The sequence below is a fragment of the Podarcis muralis genome, chromosome 10 (assembly GCF_964188315.1).
Source record: "Podarcis muralis chromosome 10, rPodMur119.hap1.1, whole genome shotgun sequence".
In the NCBI taxonomy this organism is placed as follows: Eukaryota; Metazoa; Chordata; class Lepidosauria; order Squamata; family Lacertidae; genus Podarcis; species Podarcis muralis.
In genome coordinates this window covers 31716388-31738889 of record NC_135664.1, presented here as the reverse complement: position 1 = coordinate 31738889, position 22502 = coordinate 31716388, and the positions used below count along the sequence as shown (strand labels likewise).

Below are 22502 nucleotides of genomic sequence, written 5' to 3'. Positions count from 1 at the left end.
AATCACAGTTCTTACTGTTAGTTGTGTTCTAATATCTAGATTAAGGCAAGTAAAGTGAGCATGTGCCAATATTTGGCTCCTTTAACCTTGTTTTTTAAAAAGGTTTATTATTTACATTTTTTATTCCACCTTTCTGCCCACGGCAGTCTGACAATCTGAAGAAAAACACAACAAGCAATAAAATACTTCGTAGCAACATATAAACAGAAGAAGTAAGCACCAGTCAGTACCATACCAAAAAATAATAAAACGCCAAAAATTGAAAGTAACTTCATGTCTATATTACTGTAATATGCTCTATATGTGGGACGACCCTTGAAGACAGTCCAGACACATCTGTTTACTCAGGACTTCGGCAGAATTTAATTGGATTGTGCAAGGCTGTACGGGTTATTATTGACTCTTCGGCTTTATTTTTTCCCAAGTGCAGGTTTTTAAAGAGATCTTGGTTGTTTCATTGTAGGTTTTAGCATTTTAATTGTGTTTAATGCTTGTAAACCACTGTGGGATCTACATGGATGAAGAACAGTTTTGAAATTCCAGAAATAAATAAAACAAAATAAACAGAGAGAGATCACCTGTCTAAGTAAGAATAATACTGGACAGAGATCAAGGCACGCACCCCTATAATTCTAAAAACAGGATGCACCCAATGAAAAGACCCTCTCCCATATCCCTGCCTCAGATGTTGACAGGAATACGAGAAGTATCTCTTTTTGTAGATCTCAGAATTCAGGCAGGCTCATAAAGGAAAGGGCTGTCTGTATGGTAACTGCTTCCGACCTACATAGGTTGCGTATATTGATTTCAGTATTTACTGTCCTGCTCCAATTTTTCAGCTTGAAATTAATATAATGAGAATTTAGCCATCACTAAGTATCATTCCTTTGCTTTCAGTGGGACTTGGGCACAGCTAACCTGAGCTGGATTGTGTTCAGCCAGCCCCCCTGAACTAACAATACACCACAGAGTTACTTCACTGGCCTTGAAGTTGGGCGGTTTATTGGGGACGGGAAGAGGGTTTTCTGTTAGTGTCTGCTGCAGATTTTTCAGGATGGTTGCTTTGGAAGTGACAAGGAGTAGCAAGAAGATACCAATTTCATTCTCTTTTCCTAGGTGGAGCACATGATGACAGAAATAAATCTCGTCCTGTTGTAATAACATGTGTTAGACCTGGAGGACCTGCTGACAGGTACAACCCGTCTTCTGCAGAACATGTACACACACACATACATATACGAGAGAAAGGGATATACAAAAAGCTAAAGGATAAATTGTTTGGTGGGAGGTGCCAGTTAAGATAGATATCTGCAAAGCACAATAGACACATTCGTGTCTTATCCATTGTGCCTTATAAATTATACATTTTATTGTATTAGTAATAATAGGTATTGGACAAGACTACATGGAATGAATTTTAATTGAGAGACTCAGCTTGTTTTGTGTTAAGTAGGGTTTAATCATTTCTGAATGCTTCAAGAGGAATAGAACACACTTTGCAGTATGCAAATTTAGTTTATCTTGTAACTTTCCTATTGTTAAGCTTTAAGGTGTTTTTTCCTATCATTTCAAGATTTTTTCTTTCACTTTTGGAAGAAGGGTTCTGTATTAATTTTTTTTTAATGTCCAAACACTAACTCCTTGCAGGTTTTGTTGGTACTTTACTTAATACATATTTAATAGTAGTAGTTGTCATTGTCATCACAGAATTTATATCCTGCCTTTTCTCTAGGGAGGTCAAGGCACCACATATCCCCTTCCCCCTTTTTTATTTTCACAAGAATCCTGGGAGTGATATTAGGCTGAGATGTAGACCAAACATCACCCAGTGGGCTTTGTAGTTGAGTGGGAATTTAGCTTAAGGGTCTTCTAGTGCATGTAAACATTTTGGAGGAGGCAGAAATCTGAAATCTCTTAATAATGCCATTGATTTTTCTTGTGAAGAATGTTTGTTTGCAGTCAACCAAGATGATTCAATGATTCTTTGTGATTGCTCTAACTCACTTGCCATTCTGCTCAGTCATAAGCCACCTTTGTGTTTGCTAAGAGCATATCCTTCATAGATGTTGATGAGGAATCTCTCCCCTCCCCCTGTTTTTTATGCCTGCATGCACATCACATTTGGAATGGGGCAAATACTATGAAAGACAAGTAGTTTGGGAAATCTCTTGCATCTTCTTTTATAGCTGAGAGCATGTTGTGATCCATACCAAGGCCAGAAAAAAACACTAGTCAATTTCCTTTCAACTCACAAGGGAGGAAATCAAGAACTTGAAAAATTGGCTGTGAAGTTAATGAGCCTTTCACTGTTTACAACTTCCCCCTGATAAACAGGGATGGGGAACCGGTGGCCCTTCCATGTTGTTGGACTCCAACTTCCAACCCCTAACCACCATGCCCAACAGTCATGACCCATGCATGCTGTCGTCCTATAATATCTGGAGGACACCAGGTTCCTCACCACTGCTTAAAATTTTGACTATGACAGGTTGATATTATAGATTGCTATCTTTCATACCAGCCACAGATATTGGCTAAGGGCACTCCTGTAGTGTGGCAATGAAACATTCAAGGGCAAACTTATACTTCCCACTGCTCCCAATTCAACATGTTAGAAGTGATGACAAAGTGTTTCATAGCTTGCCTAACCTGGTGTCCTTTAGATACTTTGGAGAGGTCTACAGCTTCCAGCATCTCTGACCACTAGCCATGTTGGCTGGGTCTGACATTGTGCTGCAAAATATACGGAAAGTGCCAACCAGGTTGAGGACGGCTGGCTTATACAGTAGTTGTTGTTGTTGTTTAGTAGTTTAGTCATGTCCGACTCTTCGTGACCCCATTGGACCAGAGCATGCCAGGCACTCCTGTCTTCCACTGCCTCCCGCAATTTGGTCAGACTCAAGTTGATAGATTCGAGAACACTATCCAACCATCTCATCCTCTGTCGTCCCCTTTCTCCTTGTGTCCTCCATCTTTCCCAACATCAGGGTCTTTTCCAGGGAGTCTTTTCTTCTCGTGAGGTGGCCAAAGTATTGGAGCCTCAGCTTCATGATGAGCACTCAGTGAGCACTCAGGGCTGATTTCCTTAAGAATAGAGAGGTTTGATCTTCTTGCAGTCCATGGGACTCTCAAGAGTCTCCTCCAGCACCATAATTCAAAAGCATCAATTCTTTGGCGATCAGCTTTCTTTATGGTCCAGCTCTCACTTCCATACATCACTACTGGGAAAACCATAGCTTTAACTATACGGACCTTTGTCGGCAAGGTGATGTCTCTGCTTTTTAAGATGCTGTCTAGGTTTGTCATTGCTTTTCTCCCAAGAAGCAGGCGTCTTTTAATGTCATGACTGCTGTCACCATCTGCAGTGATCATGGAGCCCAAGAAAGTAAAATCTCTCACAGTAGTAGGAAGTACTAAATGTGCCTGTAATCATATTATTCTGACCTTCTGCACATGGCAACAGAGAAATTGCTGTGACCACCTAGATCTTGCTACAGGAGATGCCTCCAGATATTGGTTATAAAGCAATGTGGATGCCTTGGGCAGTTTACTTTGTGTCCTGAAGGTGACCTGAGACTGATTCACAATTCTGGAACCCATTTCCTGTTGGGAGGTGCCAAAAATGAAAACTCTGATATTCCAGGGTAGACTTTTATACTTAGCCTGGTATTTAATGGTCAGAGATGCACAGGCAAGTGTGATATTTTACTAACCTATATACTGATAAATATTTTTTGTGCTGTTGTGGAGCCCTAACTGGAATAGGCACATGTTTATTTGAGGGTGGGAGGGAATATTTGTTGCACTTCCTCACAATGTCCATGTTACTTAGCAATGTGCTGCTATTTCTAAATCACTGATTTTCGGATGAAAGCAATTCCCCTTTTGCTAGTGATCCCTGAACTGTATTGCTGTCGTAATCGATATTAAGAGAAAAGGCAGCTGCACCGAATGTCAGAAGAGAGTGTTAGGGAACCACTTTGCATATGCCTACTGTCTCCAAATTGCATTATATCAAATTAATAATGAGTGTCCTTTTAATCTTCTTTCAGGGAGGGGACAATAAAGCCTGGTGACAGGTTGCTTAGCGTTGATGGAATTCGTCTGGTCGGGACATCACACAGCGAAGCCATGAGCATTCTCAAACAATGTGGGCAAGAAGCAACTCTGCTGATAGAATACGATGTCTCGGTTATGGGTATGTTGAAATGCTGAGCTTTCATTCTGGGAGCCATCTGTGACATTTTACTGTCCATCCTTTAGAGGCTACTTGAACAATGATTATGACCCGTTATGCCTCTAGTAGCACAGATATTCCCATCAGCAGCATCTCATTAATCTCTCTTGGTTCGTGGAGAGGTGAACAGTATTTTATTGTAATTTAGAGTCTGGCTGTTTCATGGTTTGCAGAGTGAGAGCTTATCATAGTTCCTAGCAAGGCGGTAACTCTCAGTTATTCAAGTGAGGTTTACTTGTACAAAGGAGATTATGGTGCATTGGTATTTCTCTCAAAACAAGTTTTTTTAAATAAAAAACATGCTTGCGTAGTGTGACACTAACTTTTATGTGTGTTTAGTGACAGACAAAGCCAAAACAACAACAAAACTGGGGGAAACCCTAAATCCTGGAATCAAGACAGAGAAAAGTGTCATTTTTCTCCTTAAGAAACCTACTTCAAATTATGGTTTGCAGATGCTCTTTAGAAGATTATGGAAGGCTAAATGTCTTTCCAAGTATACAAGATAAATAACATGGCAAACTATACTTGCCTTCAGAAAGGATGGTACAAAAATTTCATCCTTCATTTAGTAGCCCATGGAAGTTACATAAAACAGCATGGACTTTATAGCTTTTTCATTTTTTATGGTAGGCCTTACACAAGGCCATCGAATGGAAGATTAACTGCATCTTCTTATCAATAAGGGATTTAAAAGTCTCCTCAGGAACAAGAAAAATACGAGGCAAGTCAATTGGCTTTGTGAGATAATACCCATGGGGCACTTTTCCTTGTGATATTCTTCACTGAATCTAATTATTCTGTTTGGGAGTATAGCTGTTACTAGATAAGAGTATAGCTGGAGAATGTGCCCTTGTATGGAAAATTATTACTTGAGACTCCTAACCTCCTAAAATGGTCATACTAGAAATTCTATGATCTATGGCTAGTCAGGTAGTTGCACTTCTAGTATGAAGCCTAACAGCATAGGTTTTTTAATGGGTTGTGTCAAGGGCCAGATGAATTATATTTAAGGAAAAACTTTTTAGCACTAAAAACTCAAAAGAAACATCTGGATGCAACAAAACTTAAATATGCAAGAATGGTCTGGTCTTCCCCATTCAAAGAATAGAGTTTTAAACAAGATCAGTAAAGAAATTATGCCAAGGACTGTTTCAGGTGTTAGTTTTTTTAATTTGTTAGCTGCCTTTCCAAATATAATATTTTCCCAAGGCAACAAACAGCGTCTGATGAAATCAGCTTAAAAGCATATGCAATATTACAATAAAATACCATAATATAGTAAGCAGGACAAATACAATCACGGCATCTATTTCAGCAAATCTCCTAACAAAGATGAAGCAGATGACCAAGAACAAAAAGTACTTGTTTTACTCCCCCAATCAAAAGCAAACTTATAGCCCTTATAAGGGATTTGCCTGAATAAACATGTCTGGATAGATACTCACAGGGTTCAAAGAAACTTCAGCAACTTTTGCAAAAAAAATGAAATGTTTGCATAGTATCCAGTTAGTTGTTCAGGTCCTGAGTTTCTTCCTCTCAACACAGAACCAAGATGGAACCTTTCATTTCTCATAGGCCTATTTACAGGGGAAATTGATCCAACCTAAAATGTGATTAGACTTTAAGAGTTTGCCACCTCGTTGCATGTGTAGGCCAGTTGCACACTAGACTGTGAACTGACAGGCATTCATACACTGCCCTTCATCTGCAGAGAAAGTTGGCAATTACATCCTAAAAACTACCGTATTTTTCGCTCTATAGGACGCACTTTTCCCCCTCCAAAAAATTAAGGGGAAATGTGTGTGCGTCCTATAGAACGAATGCAGGCTACGCAGCTAAGCCCAAAACCAGAACAGGGAGACGGAGTGCTGCGGAGCGCTCCGTCTCGCTGTTCTAGCTTGGGGATGGCTGCGCAAAGCCTCCACACTGACCGCGCTGCCCTGCGGACGCTCCAAAGGCTGTGCCCGAAGCCTGAAGCCTTTGGAGCTCCAAAGGCTTCAGGGATCTTTGAGGCTGGCAGTGGGGGAAAGCAGCGCTTCCACCCACCGCCAACCCCACAAGCTCGGGGGGCAGCGGGAACGCGGCTCACTGCCTTTGTGCTGCTCCCCGACCTGGTCTTTGAGGCTGGTAGTGGGGGAAGGTAGTGCTTCCCCCCACTGCCAGCCCCAAAGAGTAGGTCCAAAGGAACCTAAAGCCTCCGGAGCCCAGAGGGAACTCCCGCCGCGCTCCAGAGGCTTTGGGTTGCCTTCACTGAAGCCTGGAGAGCGAGAGGGGTCAGTGCGCACCGACCCCTCCAGAGGCTTTGGGTGAATGCACCTTGAATGCACCTTGTTTTAGAGGGGGAGAACAAGAAGAAAAAAATTTCCTGTTCTCCCCCTCCTATGGTCCGGTGCGTCCTATGGTCCAGTGTGTCCTATAGAGCGAAAAATACGTAATGAGCTATATTCAAATCAAAATGCTCTGTAATTCATGTTGACTAATCTAGCCATCCACTCTTCATTCTCTAAATGCACTCCTTTTACCAGTCTGGGAAGAGATTACCTTCTGTTTTTTTATGGCTTTATGATTCAGAGTTTGGTTTTGAAACACAGACAAATGATGGTAGTTCCGTGAACACAGCCGTCTGCTTCCTGCTTGCGAGAAGAGTTTAGATCATTATGCATACACATCACATATGCATTGAGCACTGTGCCCTTGATGAGGAACCTGCTCTCTGAAGTACAGCTCGATAACAAATGTTCAGGCTGTGGGGATGCTGTATCTCCCAGAAATGCAATGGGTTGAAAAGATTGCACCAAAGATAAGATAGTTTGCCCTTCATTTACAGTGGTATCTTGAGTTAAGTACTTAATTCATTCTGGAGGTCCGTTCTTAACCTGAAACTATTCTTAACCTGAAGCACCACTTTCGCTAATGGGGCCTCCTGCTGCCGCCGCGCCGCCGGAGCACGATTTCTGTTCTCACCCTGAAGCAAAGTTCTTAACCCGAGGTACTATTTCTGGGTTAGCAGAGTCTGTAACCTAAAGCGTCTGTAACCCGAGGTACCACTGTACAGTGGTGCCTCGCAAGACGAAAATAATCCGTTCCGCAAGTCTCTTCGTCTAGCGGTTTTTTCGTCTTGCGAAGCAACCCTATTAGCGGATTAGTGCTATTAGCGGCTTAGTGGCTATTAAAGGCTTAACGGCTTAGCGGCTAAAAGGCTATTAGCGGCTTCGCGGCTTAGAAAAGGGGGGGGAGTGGAAAAAAATCGCAAGACTAGCAAGCCCATAGGTAAAATCGTCTTGCGAAGCAACTCAAAAACGGAAAACCCTTTCTTCTAGCGGGTTTTTCGTCTTCCGAGGCATTCGTCTTGCGGGGCACCACTGTATTTATGTTTCTTTAACACCCTTTAAAATATACCAAATTAAAAAAAAAATTGTCCAGTAGCACCTTAGAGACCAACTAAGTTTGTTCTTGGTATAAGCCAGGGGTAGACACAAGTGGCCCACGGAGGTCATTTAACCAGCCCACGAGCCACCCCAGAACCGAGCCGCCCACTTGGCGAATCCCCGCGCACTGCGCTAAACTGGCACTGAAAATCGCATCTGCACATGCGCAGACGCCGGAAATCACGTATGTGCAGACGCAGATGCCGGAAATCACACACGCGTGCGTTCACACGCACACACAATCCGGCCCACGGAGGGATCTCTGCTGGAGTGAACTGGCCTAGGCGAGGTAAACCTTGCCTACCCCTGATATAAGCTTTCGTGTGCATACACACTTCAGATACACTGAAACAGAAGTCACCAGACCCTTATATATAGTGGGAGGGTGGGGTGGGGTTTTTTTCAGCAGGGTAGTAGGAGATGGGTGAGTGACTCAATGGGTATGGTAAACCTGTTGACGACTGTTAATGACTGCAAAAAAAAACCACCCCACTCTCCCACTATATATAAGGGTCTGGTTACTTTTGTTTCAGGGTATCTGAAGAAGTGTGCATGCACACGAAAGCTCATACCAAGAACAAACTTAGTGGACAATTTTTTATATATTTCAACTGCATCAGACCAAAAAGGCTACCTACCTGAATCTAGAACCCTTTAAAATAACTGTACATCTTCTTTCATCAAAATTGATTACAAGGTGGTTTACCAATACATTAAAAAAAAACACACACACACAAATAAAAGATGAGTGGTACTTAAGACTATGTAAAAGGTACTTTTTAAAGGCTAATAAATGAAAAGATTTTACCAGGTGCCTAAAAGAAAGCAAGGTTGGTGTCTACTGAGTGGCCTGCTTCTGACAGCATCTCAAGTCAAACCTTGACAGCTGCTTTGCTTCTTCTGTAGCCTTATGAGGCTTTGCCCTCGGGTGGGAAAAATATTGCGCCCGAGAAAGGGAAGTGGGAGTCAACAGACACTCAAGGAATAGTTTGGGAGAAAAGGCTTTTATTTCTACCACCCATGAACTGGTAGAAGGAGCAAGTGTGATAGTTCACAAAAAGCATGCACGAGTTCACAGTCATGTGCACAAGCATATATACCCCTTTCCAGTTCCCTCCTCCTTTCTCCTCCCTCAGGAGTCCTGCCCATGAGTTCCTCTGAGCATGAACAGAAAGCTGCTGTCTTGGACTATTGGGACTCTTGGCAGGAAAGGGGGGGTGAGAGCATTGCGTTCAACGTATCCAAAGATGTGTTACTTTTCTCTTGCTCTAGTGGCACAGTTCCAGGAAGGAAAAGTTGCAATCTGGTTAACAAGGCCAACTAGCCTGAGAAATGAAGAAAGCATTGTTCTATTCAGCTACCTTTGTTTAACTGTTCCCCTACACTTCCTGGTCCCTTTTTCTGCCGTGACATGCTGAGGTAGGCCAAGGTTTGGCTTAGTGTGTCATCCAAAATGGATATTGTGGTTCAGCTCTGTCCTCATATGATCTATAAACAAGGTTTGTTCTCCCCTGTAACTAAGGAGGAGTAAAGTGGGTGCATACTAAGGTAGTCTTGTTAAGCCAAGGGCGTCAGCAGGAGAATGAGGAGACTGATATGGGAAAAGGTGCTCCTTCAAGCTTTGTCACTGTCTCCATCACCGAGACAAAGGCAAGACCCAATATAAATTTTGGCACAAACTGCTGTACTGCATGGTTTTGTAAGTTAAAATGATAAAAACAGATTCCTCTTATTCAGGGGTCAGCAACCTAAGGCCCATGGGCTGGAAGCGGCCTGCCGAGGTCGTTTGACCGGCCCACGAGCCGCCCCTAAACCGAGCTGCTTGCTTGCGTGCTGCGCTAAACCAGCGCATCGTGGGGACTCACTTTCGTGGTGCCAAAAATCACGGGTACATGTGCTCATGCGCATGCGTGATCCAGCCCACGGAGGGATCTCTGCGGGACCAATCCGGCCCAGGCAAGATAAACCTTGCTGACCCCTGTTCTTATTGCTCTTTGCTCCTGGCTATGTTCAAGTTGTAGTCCATATGCCACTTTCTTTCTGAAGTCATATTGAAGTCAGTTGTTAGAATGGTAGTCAATCTAGCTAAATTATTAAGCTCCCTAATACTCCACTGAATATATTGTTTTCAGTGGGCATTCTTATTTGGTCTAATTAGTTATCTGCAAACAGAAGGTTATGGGGAAGGGAGTACTTTTAACTCACCTATAGGTATTCAAACATCGCGTTGTGTCTTATCTTTTTAAAACTTCAAGTCCTCCCCAAAAGAGACGTAAAAAGAGTTTAGTTTGCATACTACAAACTTGCAAATGGCTCTAACAGGCCCAATTAACATTTTTCTTTAGCACTTTTGAAACATAGGCCTCATTAAAATCAGTTGCATAAGCATTGTTCCCTGTAGGAAATGGACTATAAAGGTGAAATGAAATTTAATTATTGCCAAATAAGTACAAGTAAAGTTTCATTATCTGAATTAACAAGAGGGGGGAAGCAGCAGTTCATATTGTTAAACCCACTTACATTACAATAATATATTTAAGCACTCCCCATTTCCTTAAACAGTGAGAAGTTTGAGGGGCAATGCTGGAGCAGGACTTTGTTTCCTTAGGATGAGGGAGCGTTGGGGACTTTGTGGCCATATTCAGTCCATCATATAGTAGCTGAATCATGTCTTAGTCCAGATATGTACAATTTTTTTGCAGTCGTTCTTTCATTTCTCCTTTTGCAGCACAAAGTTAGGAAGTCGATAATTAACCATGATGTCATGTTTCATCCAAACCAGGAGAGCTATGGTTATCAGTTTTGGAACAAGTCAGGATATTAAATCAACTTCAAAACATGGTTTAATACCCTGCTTTGTTCCAAAACTGATAACCATAGCTCTCTGGTTCTGATGATTAATGAGAGCTTCCAGGTTTGATTGAAGGAGCTACGTTCATGGACAAAAGTCTCATTTATATATCAATTTATTGAGCCAAAATATGTTAATCCAAACTGGCACATATTGTAAAAAGGTATCATTTGCAATACACAAGCAGAACATACTGTAAGCAAACGGTCTCTCCTTCAGTAAGCAGCAGATCTCAGGCTCCTCAGACCCTCAGAGGAACCCCCAGTTTCAGCTAATCAGCTAATCACTTCTTTTTCTAGCTCTCTGTCTCCTTTCTTCCAACTTCAGGCTTCAAGCTCTTTTCCTTAATCACACACACACACACACACACACACACACACACACACACACTCTACAGGATACACGGACCCACCCATTGGCACCAGTAGGAATTTTTCTCCCAGTGCAAAAAGCAGTTTTGAGAGGATTTTAATCATGCTCTCCCAGTCCTGGTTGCTCCACACACACACACACAGAGAGAGAGAGAGAGAGAGACAGAGAGACAGAGAGACAGAGAGACAGAGAGACAGAGAGAGAGAGATTGGTTTAAAAACCCAGCTATGTTAAATGCAATAACATGTTATGTAGTTTGGCACTAAGTATTTCCAAGTAGAGGGGGAAAGTGCAGGTTGGTAAATAGGTCAGGTTAAGTACTTCTACAGTACTTGCAAATATGACTTAGCATCAACCACATCCTTTAATCTAGGCATGTATTGGAGATCTTTGCATTTAATTTATTATATGCAGATTTCATGGAAGAAACAAGGGCATTTGCAATTTATTTGGTTTTGGTGTAGCTGAGTTCTAACAAGATTAACAGGATTACTTGCTGCCAGCCAGGCATTGCAGATATACCAGCTTCCTTCCCTGTCATTATACTGTTGATCAGCCATTTTTAAGATTAGAAATTGTCTGCATTAAGCTGATCGTGAGCAAGAAAACTTGTTTTATTTCCTTGTTTCATTTAACATGTACTCCAGTTAGAGAGAGACTATATAGAGTTTGTTGAGGGGAAATAATTGAAAAGAGATCTTGTCTGCATGTAAACTCCTAAATATATGTAGATAGGAAAGGAATGAATAGCTTTAATAATAAAATATCATTGGGGTAGAAGTATATTACATAGTATTACTGGCCTTCTGAATCTTGAGGGATGGAGGAATTTAATATGGCGGATGATGCATTTACATTTCAGGTGAAAATCTTGCAGTGTTCCCCATGAAGGCTGTTAAGCTTTTCATAGAAATGAGGGGCTCCTGCACAAAGACATATAATTTACTGGTAGGCAAAAACTATAATCAGAAAATCCAATTAAAGACATCAGGTGTTTTATTGGCACTTTGAGATGCTGGTAGGCTTGTGCAGAAAGATGGGTTTTAAAAATTCCACACATTTTAAATGGCTAGGGCTGATGATAATAAAATATCATTGTTTAACTTAACTGGGGCATCTCAAAGGTGGCATCATGCCCACCTCTATTCTGTGAGTTGCAGCGTTTGGAAAATAAGAACTTCTGCTCCAGATGTTTTTCAGTATAGAAACATGTACTTGAATTATGCAGCCATGCCTCTCTTGGCTGCTCCCCCCCCCCATCCTAACTTCTACCCTAGCAGGCAGGGAGTGGCTGCAGGCAGTCTAGTGGCGATGCTAAAAGAAGTACCGAGCTTGCTACTGGATTCTCTGGTGCAGCCACCAAAGGCCAGTGCCCATGACATGCATGTTACTAGTATTGCATCTGGGGAAATTACAAACAGTAGCTGTCCCAGCCAGTGGCGTAGCAAGGTCAGGTGGTACCTGGTGCAAAAAAATTATTGTCACCCTGCCCCACCATTGAATTTATTTATTTATTTATTATTATTATTTTTGCCTGCAAAAATGGTTTGACTTTAGGAATCTGCCTGCCACCCTACAGCTGAGGGGGAGCAGGCAGGTGTGACGTTAACATATGAGAGTGCTGGAGGTGAAATAGTTAAACAGGTTACCCAATCAGAACCCAGGGGGGTGGAGTCAGAGGGACTATAAAACCAGCTCTGGGAGGGGCGAAGGGAAGAGTTCGTTGGGAGTTGGGTGGAGTGGGCGTGAATTGGGATAGAGTCTGTGGGTAGGTTGAGTTAGGGTAGCGAAATAAGCTGAGTCAGGAACAGTTAGGAGCTAGGAAGACAAGTAAATATCTGAGAGGTGGTTTAGTGAGTGAGAGCAGGAAGCGGAAGTTATAGGTCTGGATAGGCACCCCATGATTGCAATTGACCGATACCGTTTATGAAACTACATGCTTGTTAAACTGCAATAAATATTCAGAAGTTTATGTTCCAATTTAACCCTGACTGGACTCAGTATTGTACCAGGTATGGCCTGGGTGGTGGCAGCGAGAAATAGAGTGGTGACACAGGGATCAATAGACGGTGAAACATCCGGGGACCCTGTGTGATCGCCACAGCGGGCAGACCATTTTGGCAGTGGGAAGCCTGCGCGCGCCAAAGCCACAGCATCTCTCACAGGCGTTGAGTGCCGCACAGCATTTTGTCACCCCCCTTGGAGGTGACACCTGAAGCGGACCACACCCACCTTGCTTCGCCTCTGGTCCCAGCAAGATTTGCTGCTTGGCATTCCTGTCACTGGCCAAAAAACCAAACAAAAATGGTAGGACTTTCCAGCACTCCCAAACCCTGACGTTTACAGGAAATGATTTACCTGAGTATGTTGTGTGCTGGCAGCGGATCTGGTAAAGACAGAGGCAGATCCAGGCAATCTGTGGGTGGGTGTCTCTATCACATGGTGTTATTGGTTTTCTTTTCTGTAATTGTTTTTATTTTCACTTTTTATATACAGGAAAAACAATAATGACAACAATAAAGAGAAATAATATCAAAGCAAAAAAAAGAGAGGAATGTCTAGTGCATGAGTAGGCAAACTAAGGCCCAGGGGCTGGATCTGGCCCAATCGCCTTCTAAATCCGGCCTGCGGACGGTCCAGGAATCTGCGTGTTTTTGCATGAGTAGAATGTGTCCTTTTATTTAAAATGCATCTCTGGGTTATTTGTGGGTCATAGCAATTTGTTAATTTTTTTTCCTTCAAAATATAGTCCAGCTCACCACATGGTCTGAGGGACAGTGGACCAGCCCCCTGCTGAAAAAGTTTGCTGACCCCTGATCTAGTGCATACATAATGCATTTCCAAGCAGCTAGGCACTTGCTGTTGCTATCCACTCTTTTCAAAAATAAAATTTGGGGTAAGGATGTGTTAGCAGTGTACATTGTAGTCTTGGAAGGGGAAGTTCACAGGAAAGACTAGCAGAGAACCCATTACAAACTAGATTTGGCTTCAGAGGGCATTTTGGACTCAAGTCCAAGACAACGGATACACCTTTCTGGGTGCTTCCACATGGCAGTTCATTGTGCACTCAGTGCTCCTCATGCATGCCAAGGTTTTGTTTGTTTGCTTGCTTTTTTTGCAGCATCTCTATGGCATCGTCCCCATCAAAATGCTTTCTCGTATTGTTTTCTCATTTAATCCATACTTACTCTTTCCCCACCAGGTTGCTGTTGTTGTTACTGATAAGATTTTCCCCAGATAGGGTGCATCTGGATTAAATGGGAAGATAATATGGGGCAGTGTTTTGATGAGGATGACACCATCATCACGCAAACATGCGTGCTTGAGCAGCGCTAAGTCCACAGTAACTGCCGTATGGAAACACCCTCAGTCTCAAAGCAGTCTGTTCAGTCAGAAAAAGGGGGAATATATCACTTAGAGTCCTATGTGAGAGTTAGGATTTGTCTGCTCTGACAGCTTACTCACTCTGTGCTCCTCTTCCTCTTCTAACATTTTTCTATTTGTGGTTGCTGCCGTTAAACAAAAACTGGCTAGTCTAGCAATTTAAATTAATTTGTGAGCACGGCAGCTCTTTATATTATTTATAGTGGTATGTACTTAAAGATATGCTTTCAGGGCCAGCAGACATAAAATCTGACATTCCAGCTGTATTTTAACCCAAAGGCACAAATTATGCTGTCTCTCTGCTCTGCTATTTTTTTTTTCCATTGGTGATGAAAAACCCTGATTTCTTCAAAGTTCTGTATGTTTAAATTTTCTGTTCGCTTTCAGAAAGAGAGCACATCAGGTCTTTGCTGTGGAGCTGCACAAGTCAGACTAATTTTATTCCATCATGGGCAAAAACAGAATAATCCCTTAGCTATTGAACTAACACCTGGATTTTTCTTCCCTTGAGCACACTCTTCCTAGTTGAGTCATCCTGTTGTATGGATAGGAGTGTAATGACCTTGGTGCTTGCATTTAATATATTGCCAAATTGATACATATATGTTCTTCGGAAACTCTAGAGGGGAGGAGCAATAATGATATAAGATACTTTGCACATCACTACCACCACCCACCACCACATGCCGGGTGTTGATTTTTTAAATATACATTATCAGGTATGGGCTGAAAGACTCTGGATCATCTCCAGATGTTCTGCTTCAACCCACTGGGAAGGCAGCATCCTTCAGGAGACTGTGCTACCAAAACGGAAGCAACCTTTTGGTGCAAATACGAGGCTGATGCCCTGAAACTCTTGTTTAACTACTCAATGGAGTCACTCCCCTACTAAGAGATGACTTGGCTATTTTGCCCTGAAAGTTGCACTGTTTATTGGCTTGGCTTGCCCCTCAACATTGAAGCACCATAGACACACAAGCCTCCGTTAAGGGAGATATTATAGGACTTCCATCAGAGCTGGTCAGAACTAGACTCTGAAGCCACCAATGCATGTCCCCAGAGCTCCATGAAGGACAGGGACCAGCAGAAGGTAAAGCTCTGACCATTTAGGTTCTCTCTACAACTGTTCATCAAAGGGTGTAGTCTCCACCTTGAATCTCCTCCCCAACCTTCTGAACCATGGGTAGGTAAACTAAGGCCCTGGGGCTGGATCTGGCCCAACCGCCTTCTCAATCCGGCCCGTGGACGGTCCAGGAATCAGTGTGTTTTTACATGAGTAGAATGTGTCCTTTTATATAAAATGCATCTCTTGGTTATTTGTGGGGCATAGGAATTCGTTCATTTCCCCCCAAAAAATATAGTCCGGCTCCCCACAAGGTCTGAGGGACAGTGGACCAGCCCCCTGCTGAAAAAGATTGCTGACCCCTGGGACAATATGTTTTTTGAAGGACACAGGCTGCAGAAGAAGGAATAACTGAAAAGTGTTTCCTTTTCCATTATGCTGGTGGATGACCATTGTCAGCTGAGTGACACCCATTGGATTCCACTCAGTGAGAAACAGTTCAGAATCAGAGTATTTATCAATCCGAGCTCTTAGAACAGACACCCCCAACCTTCGGCCCTCTAGATGTTTTGGACTACAATTCCCATCATCCCTGACCACCACTGGTCCTGTTAGCTAGGGATCATGGGAGTTGTAGGCGAAAACATCTGGAGGGCTGCAGGTTGGGGCTGCCTGTCTTAGAACATAGTGACATGCCCTTGATGGCCCATCAGCTGCTTCTGACTACATTCAGCTTAACAAAATCCATGGTTTGCTATCATGGGATTGTGCCTTGTGCTTCTGCACTTCCAATAAGTTTTCCTTTACTGCTGTACTGCAGAACAACAGTTCATCATAACTGTAATGGCAGTAAAATAAAAAATAAAAAATCAGAGTTCTGGAGAATCACGTGAATCACGTTTTAGCTATGCACTACTTTCTGCTTTCTTTGTAAACAAGTAATTGGGTGCAGTTTATAGACAGTAGCATTTTATCCACCTGGCTGCATTTGGGAGTTTCACAACAAGATCATAATTAAACTATTTCAGTTTGTAGAAATGGCAGGTTAGATTCACAGTAGTCAAACATTGCCAGTTCCCAATCTCATAGTGATACTAGTACTAGTTTTGCAATTTCTCCTAGCCATGTAACACTCTCAGTGTTGAATGTGTATCTTTTATTATGTGTGGATGCATGCATGATAATAAACTTAATTTACACTTAAAACTTTCAATTTCTTATAGCAGAGGTGAAGATCAGAAAAATATCAGTTGTGCAGCACCACCAAAAAGATTACTCCATTGTGTTCTAACTCTTTGCAAGTTTCCCATATAGATTTATCTGATGTACAAACATGGACTATCACAGCTAACCATCCAGATTTTCAGAATAACCAGGAAGATTGTGTCCCCCACCCTTATTCCCAGTGGCTTTTCCATCTCCATACAGATGTACTGAATACAAATGAAAGAAACACTAATCAGCCCTGCAAGCACTTGGCTTTTTCTAGGATCATGAGGGCAGTAAACACATATGCTACTGTGCAGACCACACTTTGGGCTTTGCAGCCAATCCTTTGAAGAATAATTTTAATTTTTAAATAGTTGTTTTATTATTTAGAAACTGCCCTACTTTACCACCTGTACTCTGTCTGCCACGATATACTGGCTGACTCCCTTCCAATGTTATTTTTGGGCGTTAGATTTCACACATGATTAACCTTGTTAAACATAGATAATGTGAACAGTTGAGGGGAAAATTAGTGACTGCTTTGACTTTTCAGCTTTCACTATCAGGACTTGGTCACTGATAGTGTTTCTGATTTTCCCACAAGACCTGAAATGCATATAAGGTTACTCTGATTAACGAAACATAAATTTAGCCAGGGTATGAACCCTGTTACTTTGGTAAAAACAAACACTTACGTGAATACTGCATATGGTGTATTCATGACCTTTACAGAAGGTAGATTAGTCTGTATAATCTATGTGCAATTAAATAGGGTGGCATCTCTACCCTTTTCCCTAAAAATAAATATGTAAATGTGTATTAACCATATTCCACTGCAGTGATGTAGCTTGGTTAAGGAAAGAGTATTCAGAGACATGCAAACGTCTTGTCAGTTTTTCGCATTAGAAAAAATATACTCCTCACTGTATAGTAGACGTTGTTACATTAAAAAGTTGTTGTCTCTGTAGAGATAAGGAAAAACCAGGCTTCACTGATTTATCTACTTGGCATTCAGGCTAGGCTAGTAAAATTATATGATGATTAAAATAAGTGCATTTGCATGAAGGACCACTCGAATGCAGCCTAGCAACACAGAAAGTGCAGGCTCTTGTTGGTATATTGTGGCACAGCACAAGTTGTCGCTCTCAAAAGGTTAAACCGCTAATGCAAGACAGATTAGGAAGGAATTTGCGTCTTGTATAGCAAAAGGTTGCTGAGGAAAGAGCAGGTGTGCCTTTTGGGGGGAAACTGGGGAGTAAAGAATGGGGGAAAGTATCTACTCTTAGCTTCCTTCTGCAGTGAGCCTTTAGAGAAATCCAAAATATGTTGGTTCATGGTTTAGCAGATAAGTCTGTCCATCTAGATCATTTGGCACCACCCCATTCACAGGGGTACCTTGGGTTACATACGCTTCAGGTTACAGACTCCGCTAACTCAGAAATAGTACCTCGGGTTAAGAACTTTACTTCAGGATGAGAACAGAAATCGTGCTCCGGCGGCACGGCAGCAGCAGGAGGCCCCATTAGCTAAAGTGGTGCTTCAGGTTAAGAACTGCTCTCCAGAACGAATTAAGTACTTAACCCGAGGTTCCTCTGTAGTTTAGAATCACGGAATTTGTCCAGTTTCCTGCTCTGAAACTTCTCATGTTCCATACAGAAGTTACACAGGGACTTCCGGGTTGGCGCCATCGCCGAATGGCGGACTCCCTCCGAGCTCCAGAGGGAGCCTGCTCGGCAGGGGCTGGGTCCTACCGCGCCGGCGACGCGGGGACCCTTAAAAACCACGGGCACAGAGCCCGTGGACATGGGTGACTCGGCTGGCACTGTTAGCGCCCTCCCGACTCGTGAAGGAGCCTTTTTAAAGGCTACGGATCGGGTGCCGGGGAGTGGCGTGGTGCTTTGAGTCCTCTGCTTTCCCTGCCGAGCGAAGCCGCATGCCATCCGGCGGAGAGCGCTGACTTCTTCCATTGAAAATTCGGAGTTTTAACAACAACCCGTGAGTAATTGGGAAACCGGGTTTAAAAGGAGAAAAAAAGGAATCTTTTTTCGGATTTGGCACGAGCGGGGGGGGGATCCAAAAAGGAAGTCAGTCCCCCTCCCTACTGTAAACATTTTAAAACAAGGACTGGGTAACCAAGGTCTAGAAAGAAGCGTATTTCTGACAAAAATTAAGAATTCCACGATGGAAAACTACAAGAACTGTGCTGGAGGAGAAGAGTGGAGGGAGAAGGAAAACGTAACCCCCCCTGGGAACCGGGGCGATTTGTGAGAGAGCCTGGTGAAAAGAGACGGAGACTTTGACAGCTGTCAAAGTAGCTGTCAAAGTCGGAAAATTTAAAGAGGACTCTGCTATGAGGACTTTGCTAGTTAATTTCGTTACAATTTGCTACGATTTGGATACAAAATGTTGAAAATATGGAACAACAATCGGTCTTTTGGATCAGAGGAAACAAAGTTACTACAATCCCCCTAGAGGGGTTTCGGGACATTACAAAGATGGTCGTAAGTGGAAAAATACTCTTGGAATTGTACAGGACCTGTTATCTCCTGGGAAAGCTGCAAAACTGAAACAGTATTTGGTCTACAGGGGTGTTTATATTAAAGGAGACAATAGAATTTTCTATTGAAGAAAGGAAGGGACTGAACGTAAGTTTTTGTTCCTGAATAACAACAACCCCTGTAGAGCTACTAAATTTCTGAATTAGAACGTTTTAGCAGCGGAACAAGACAAGAAACTGGACTACAACATGGAAAGAACAATGGGGGGAGCCTGAAAGACCAAGGAAACTAAAGGCCCTTAGGGGCCGTTTTTGGATTGGAGATTTGAAGTTAAATACCATAAAAATAACTTTAAAAAAAACTGGCAAGGAACTGGGGGAAAATCTGATTATGGATCTAAGATTTCCAGGCAGACAACAGACAGACTGATGGACATGGGGAATTTAAACCGGGGAAGGGGGGAGAGATTTAGAATCCAAAGGCTGGGTAACTATTTTCTGGAAAAAAAAATTTATATACTTTTTATCTTTTATATCTTTATATAGTTTTTTATACTTTGTTGGGGCGTCTTTATTAAAAAAAAGGGAATTCGTGGAAGGAAAATGGGGTGGACTTTGGGGGGAGAATCTTTGATTTTTATTTAAGGTAATGATGATGACTGTATAAATTTAAATTTGAATATTGGGTTAAACAGAAGTTACACAGCATCCTTATCAACTTGGTTGCACCTCAGCTGAAAAGTGAATCGATTCATTTTGCCAAAGATTGTGGTGAAAATATACAAGTACATAGGGTTTCTATGTAACTACAGTGGTACCTCAGGTTATGAACTTAATTCATTCCAGAGGTCCGTTCTTAACCTGAAACCATTCTTAACCTGAGGTGCGCTTTCGCTAATGGGGCCTCCCGCTGCTGCCGCACTGCCAGTGCAGGATTTCTGTTCTCATCCTGGGGCAAAGTTCGCAACCCAGAGCAACTACTTTTGGGTTAGCAGAGTTTGTAACCTGCAGTGTTTGTAGCCCGAAGCTTTTGTAATCCAAGGTACCACTGTATCTGTTTCATTTACTCCTAGCTAAAATGTAACTAGGGACGCGGGTGGTGCTGTGGGTTAAACCACAAAGCCTAGGACTTGCCGATCAGGAGGTCGGCGGTTCGAATCCCCGCAACAGGGTGAGCTCCCGTTGTTCAGTCTCTGCTCCTGCCCACCTAGCAGTTCGAAAGCACATCAAAGTGCAAGTAGATAAATAGGTACCGCTCCGGCGGGAAGGTAAACGGCATTTCCATGCGCTGCTCTGGTTCGCCAGAAGCGGCTTAGTCATGCTGGCCACATGACTCAGAAGCTGTACACCGGCTCCCTCAGCCAATAAAGCGAGATGAGCGCCACAACCCCAGAGTCGGCCACGACTGGACCTAATGCTCAGGGGTCTCTTTACCTTTAAAATGTACCTGTTGGGCAAAAATGAATATGAACCAGGGGAAATATATATGCAGGAGTTTTCTGCCATGGTTGGAACACCGATAAGCTAGTAGAAAGGAGAGGACCTTTGAGCATGTGCAGAATGTCTTATCCTAACCACTGATCTTATATTAAGGATATAGGCACCCAGATCAACTGCTTATATGATTTACAGGCCAACTTGAGCTCTAGCACTGCATTAAAAATGTATATTTTATCATTTTATTGGCATATGATTAAGCATTGGTTTTAGAATTATAATTTATTAATGGTCGTCCTTCAGACACTTGGCTCAAACAAAAGTTTTGTCATTCTTAATCCATTATTAATCCATTAATTGAGTTTTAAACCGGTGAAATAGTCACATCTTGGATTTCCATCTTAGATATTTCAGTAGTTGTAATGCAGAGAAGCCACAGCTAGTCTAGAAATGGGATTGTGGGATGGTCAATAGTAGGGGTGGGAAACCTATGATCCTCCAGATGTTGATGGACTCCAACTCCCATCAGCCCCAGCTAGCATGGGGTTGGTGGGAATTGTATTCCAGCAACATTTTGCTAAGTAATAAAGGTTTCCCACATTTAGTCTATAGACTATTCCCTACTAATACCAATATTCCCCTCAAGTGGTTGGTGATTTTACAAACCTTCTGATAAATGATCTAGATCAGAGGTAGCCAATCATATGTTTTGGACTATAACTCCCATCAGCCCCAGCCAGCATGGCATACAGTAGAGAATGGTGGGAATTGTAGTTTTTTTATTAAAACACACACCCTGAAGGACTACTCCTGATCTACATTGTTTCACAATCTCATATAATCTAGTACACATTTTGTGCAAACACTCTTATTCCTGTACTTGCTGGATTATATTGAACAAGAATGACTCATCTGCTATTCATGCTAGCAAGAGGAAATACATCAGCTTTCTAAATAACAGGTAGAATAACTCTAGTTGCCATGGGCAATGGTAACAGCTGCTCTGAATGAGCTTTGCTGTCTCTCCCCTGTGCCCCCATCCTCTCTATTAAATATAGTTTTATAGATTATTGTATTCGACTATGATCACTTATATAAATGTGTTGTGACAGCCACCTCCTTCTTAAACACAGAGAGCCAACATAATATTCTGAGAGCATTTGAAAGGGTTAGGAGGTGCCTCATTTTGTTTGGATTCTTACAAACCAAATCTGTGTGCCACACTGCGTGAGTGAGATGTTAACAATATCTCTCCCCCCCCTTCTTATGTTTGTGATAAGGAAGGAAAGTGCCCTGTTGTTTAGCTGAATAAGGCAAGGTTGTTATTAGCATGCCGAAGGTAATCTCAGTACCTCTGGGAGGCTTTAATCAAAGTCTTGTGTCCTGATTGAGATGCAATGTTCAAAAGTGGGGGAACTTATTAACGAAATAAAAATCTAGGAGTGTTTTCCGTGCAAATATTCATCAGCATATCTTATGTAATTACATAACCGATAAATCAACGTAGTGTGTAAGTGCTTTAGTCATGGTGTAAATATCTTAATGACTGAAACATCTTTTGCTCATGAATAATGCATATCTGTATGGTTCATTTTTCATACTCATGCTTTTTTACTTGCATATGATAAACTAATCTGTCTCTGTCGGGGGAGATGCACTTGATTATCGTCTTCTGATCTCTCTTTCTCGTATTTAGTTTTGCTTCCTTGACCCGCACTCCATGACTTCTGCTTTCTCTAATTTGGTGGCAGCGCTTGCTCACCTGGTCTGCTTGATTTGGGTTCCTGGTGCACCATTATAATAGGACGTATCTGTATACACTGGTACCTCAGGTTAAGTACTTAATTCGTTCCGGAGGTCCGTACTTAACCTGAAACTGTTCTTAACCGGAAGCACCACTTTAGCTAATCGGGCCTCCTGCTGCTGCGCCGCCGGAGCACAATTGCTGTTCTCATCCTGAAGCAAAGTTCTTAACCTGTAGCACTATTTCTGGGTTAGCAGAGTCTGTAACCTGAAATGTA

At 42.4% G+C, this 22502-nt stretch overlaps 1 protein-coding gene across 12 annotated transcripts in view; it reads left to right on the top strand.

Moving 5' to 3' along the window:
- Positions 1–22502, top strand: part of GRIP1 (glutamate receptor interacting protein 1) — a 352437-nt gene that overhangs the window by 290394 nt on the left and 39541 nt on the right. For all 12 annotated transcript variants that reach the window (XM_077934694.1, XM_077934690.1, XM_077934693.1 and 9 more), the window contains 2 exons: positions 1117–1192; positions 4053–4198. In XM_077934694.1, the coding sequence (XP_077790820.1) occupies positions 1117–1192; positions 4053–4198 (222 nt within the window). The remainder of the gene's footprint in view (positions 1–1116; positions 1193–4052; positions 4199–22502) is intronic.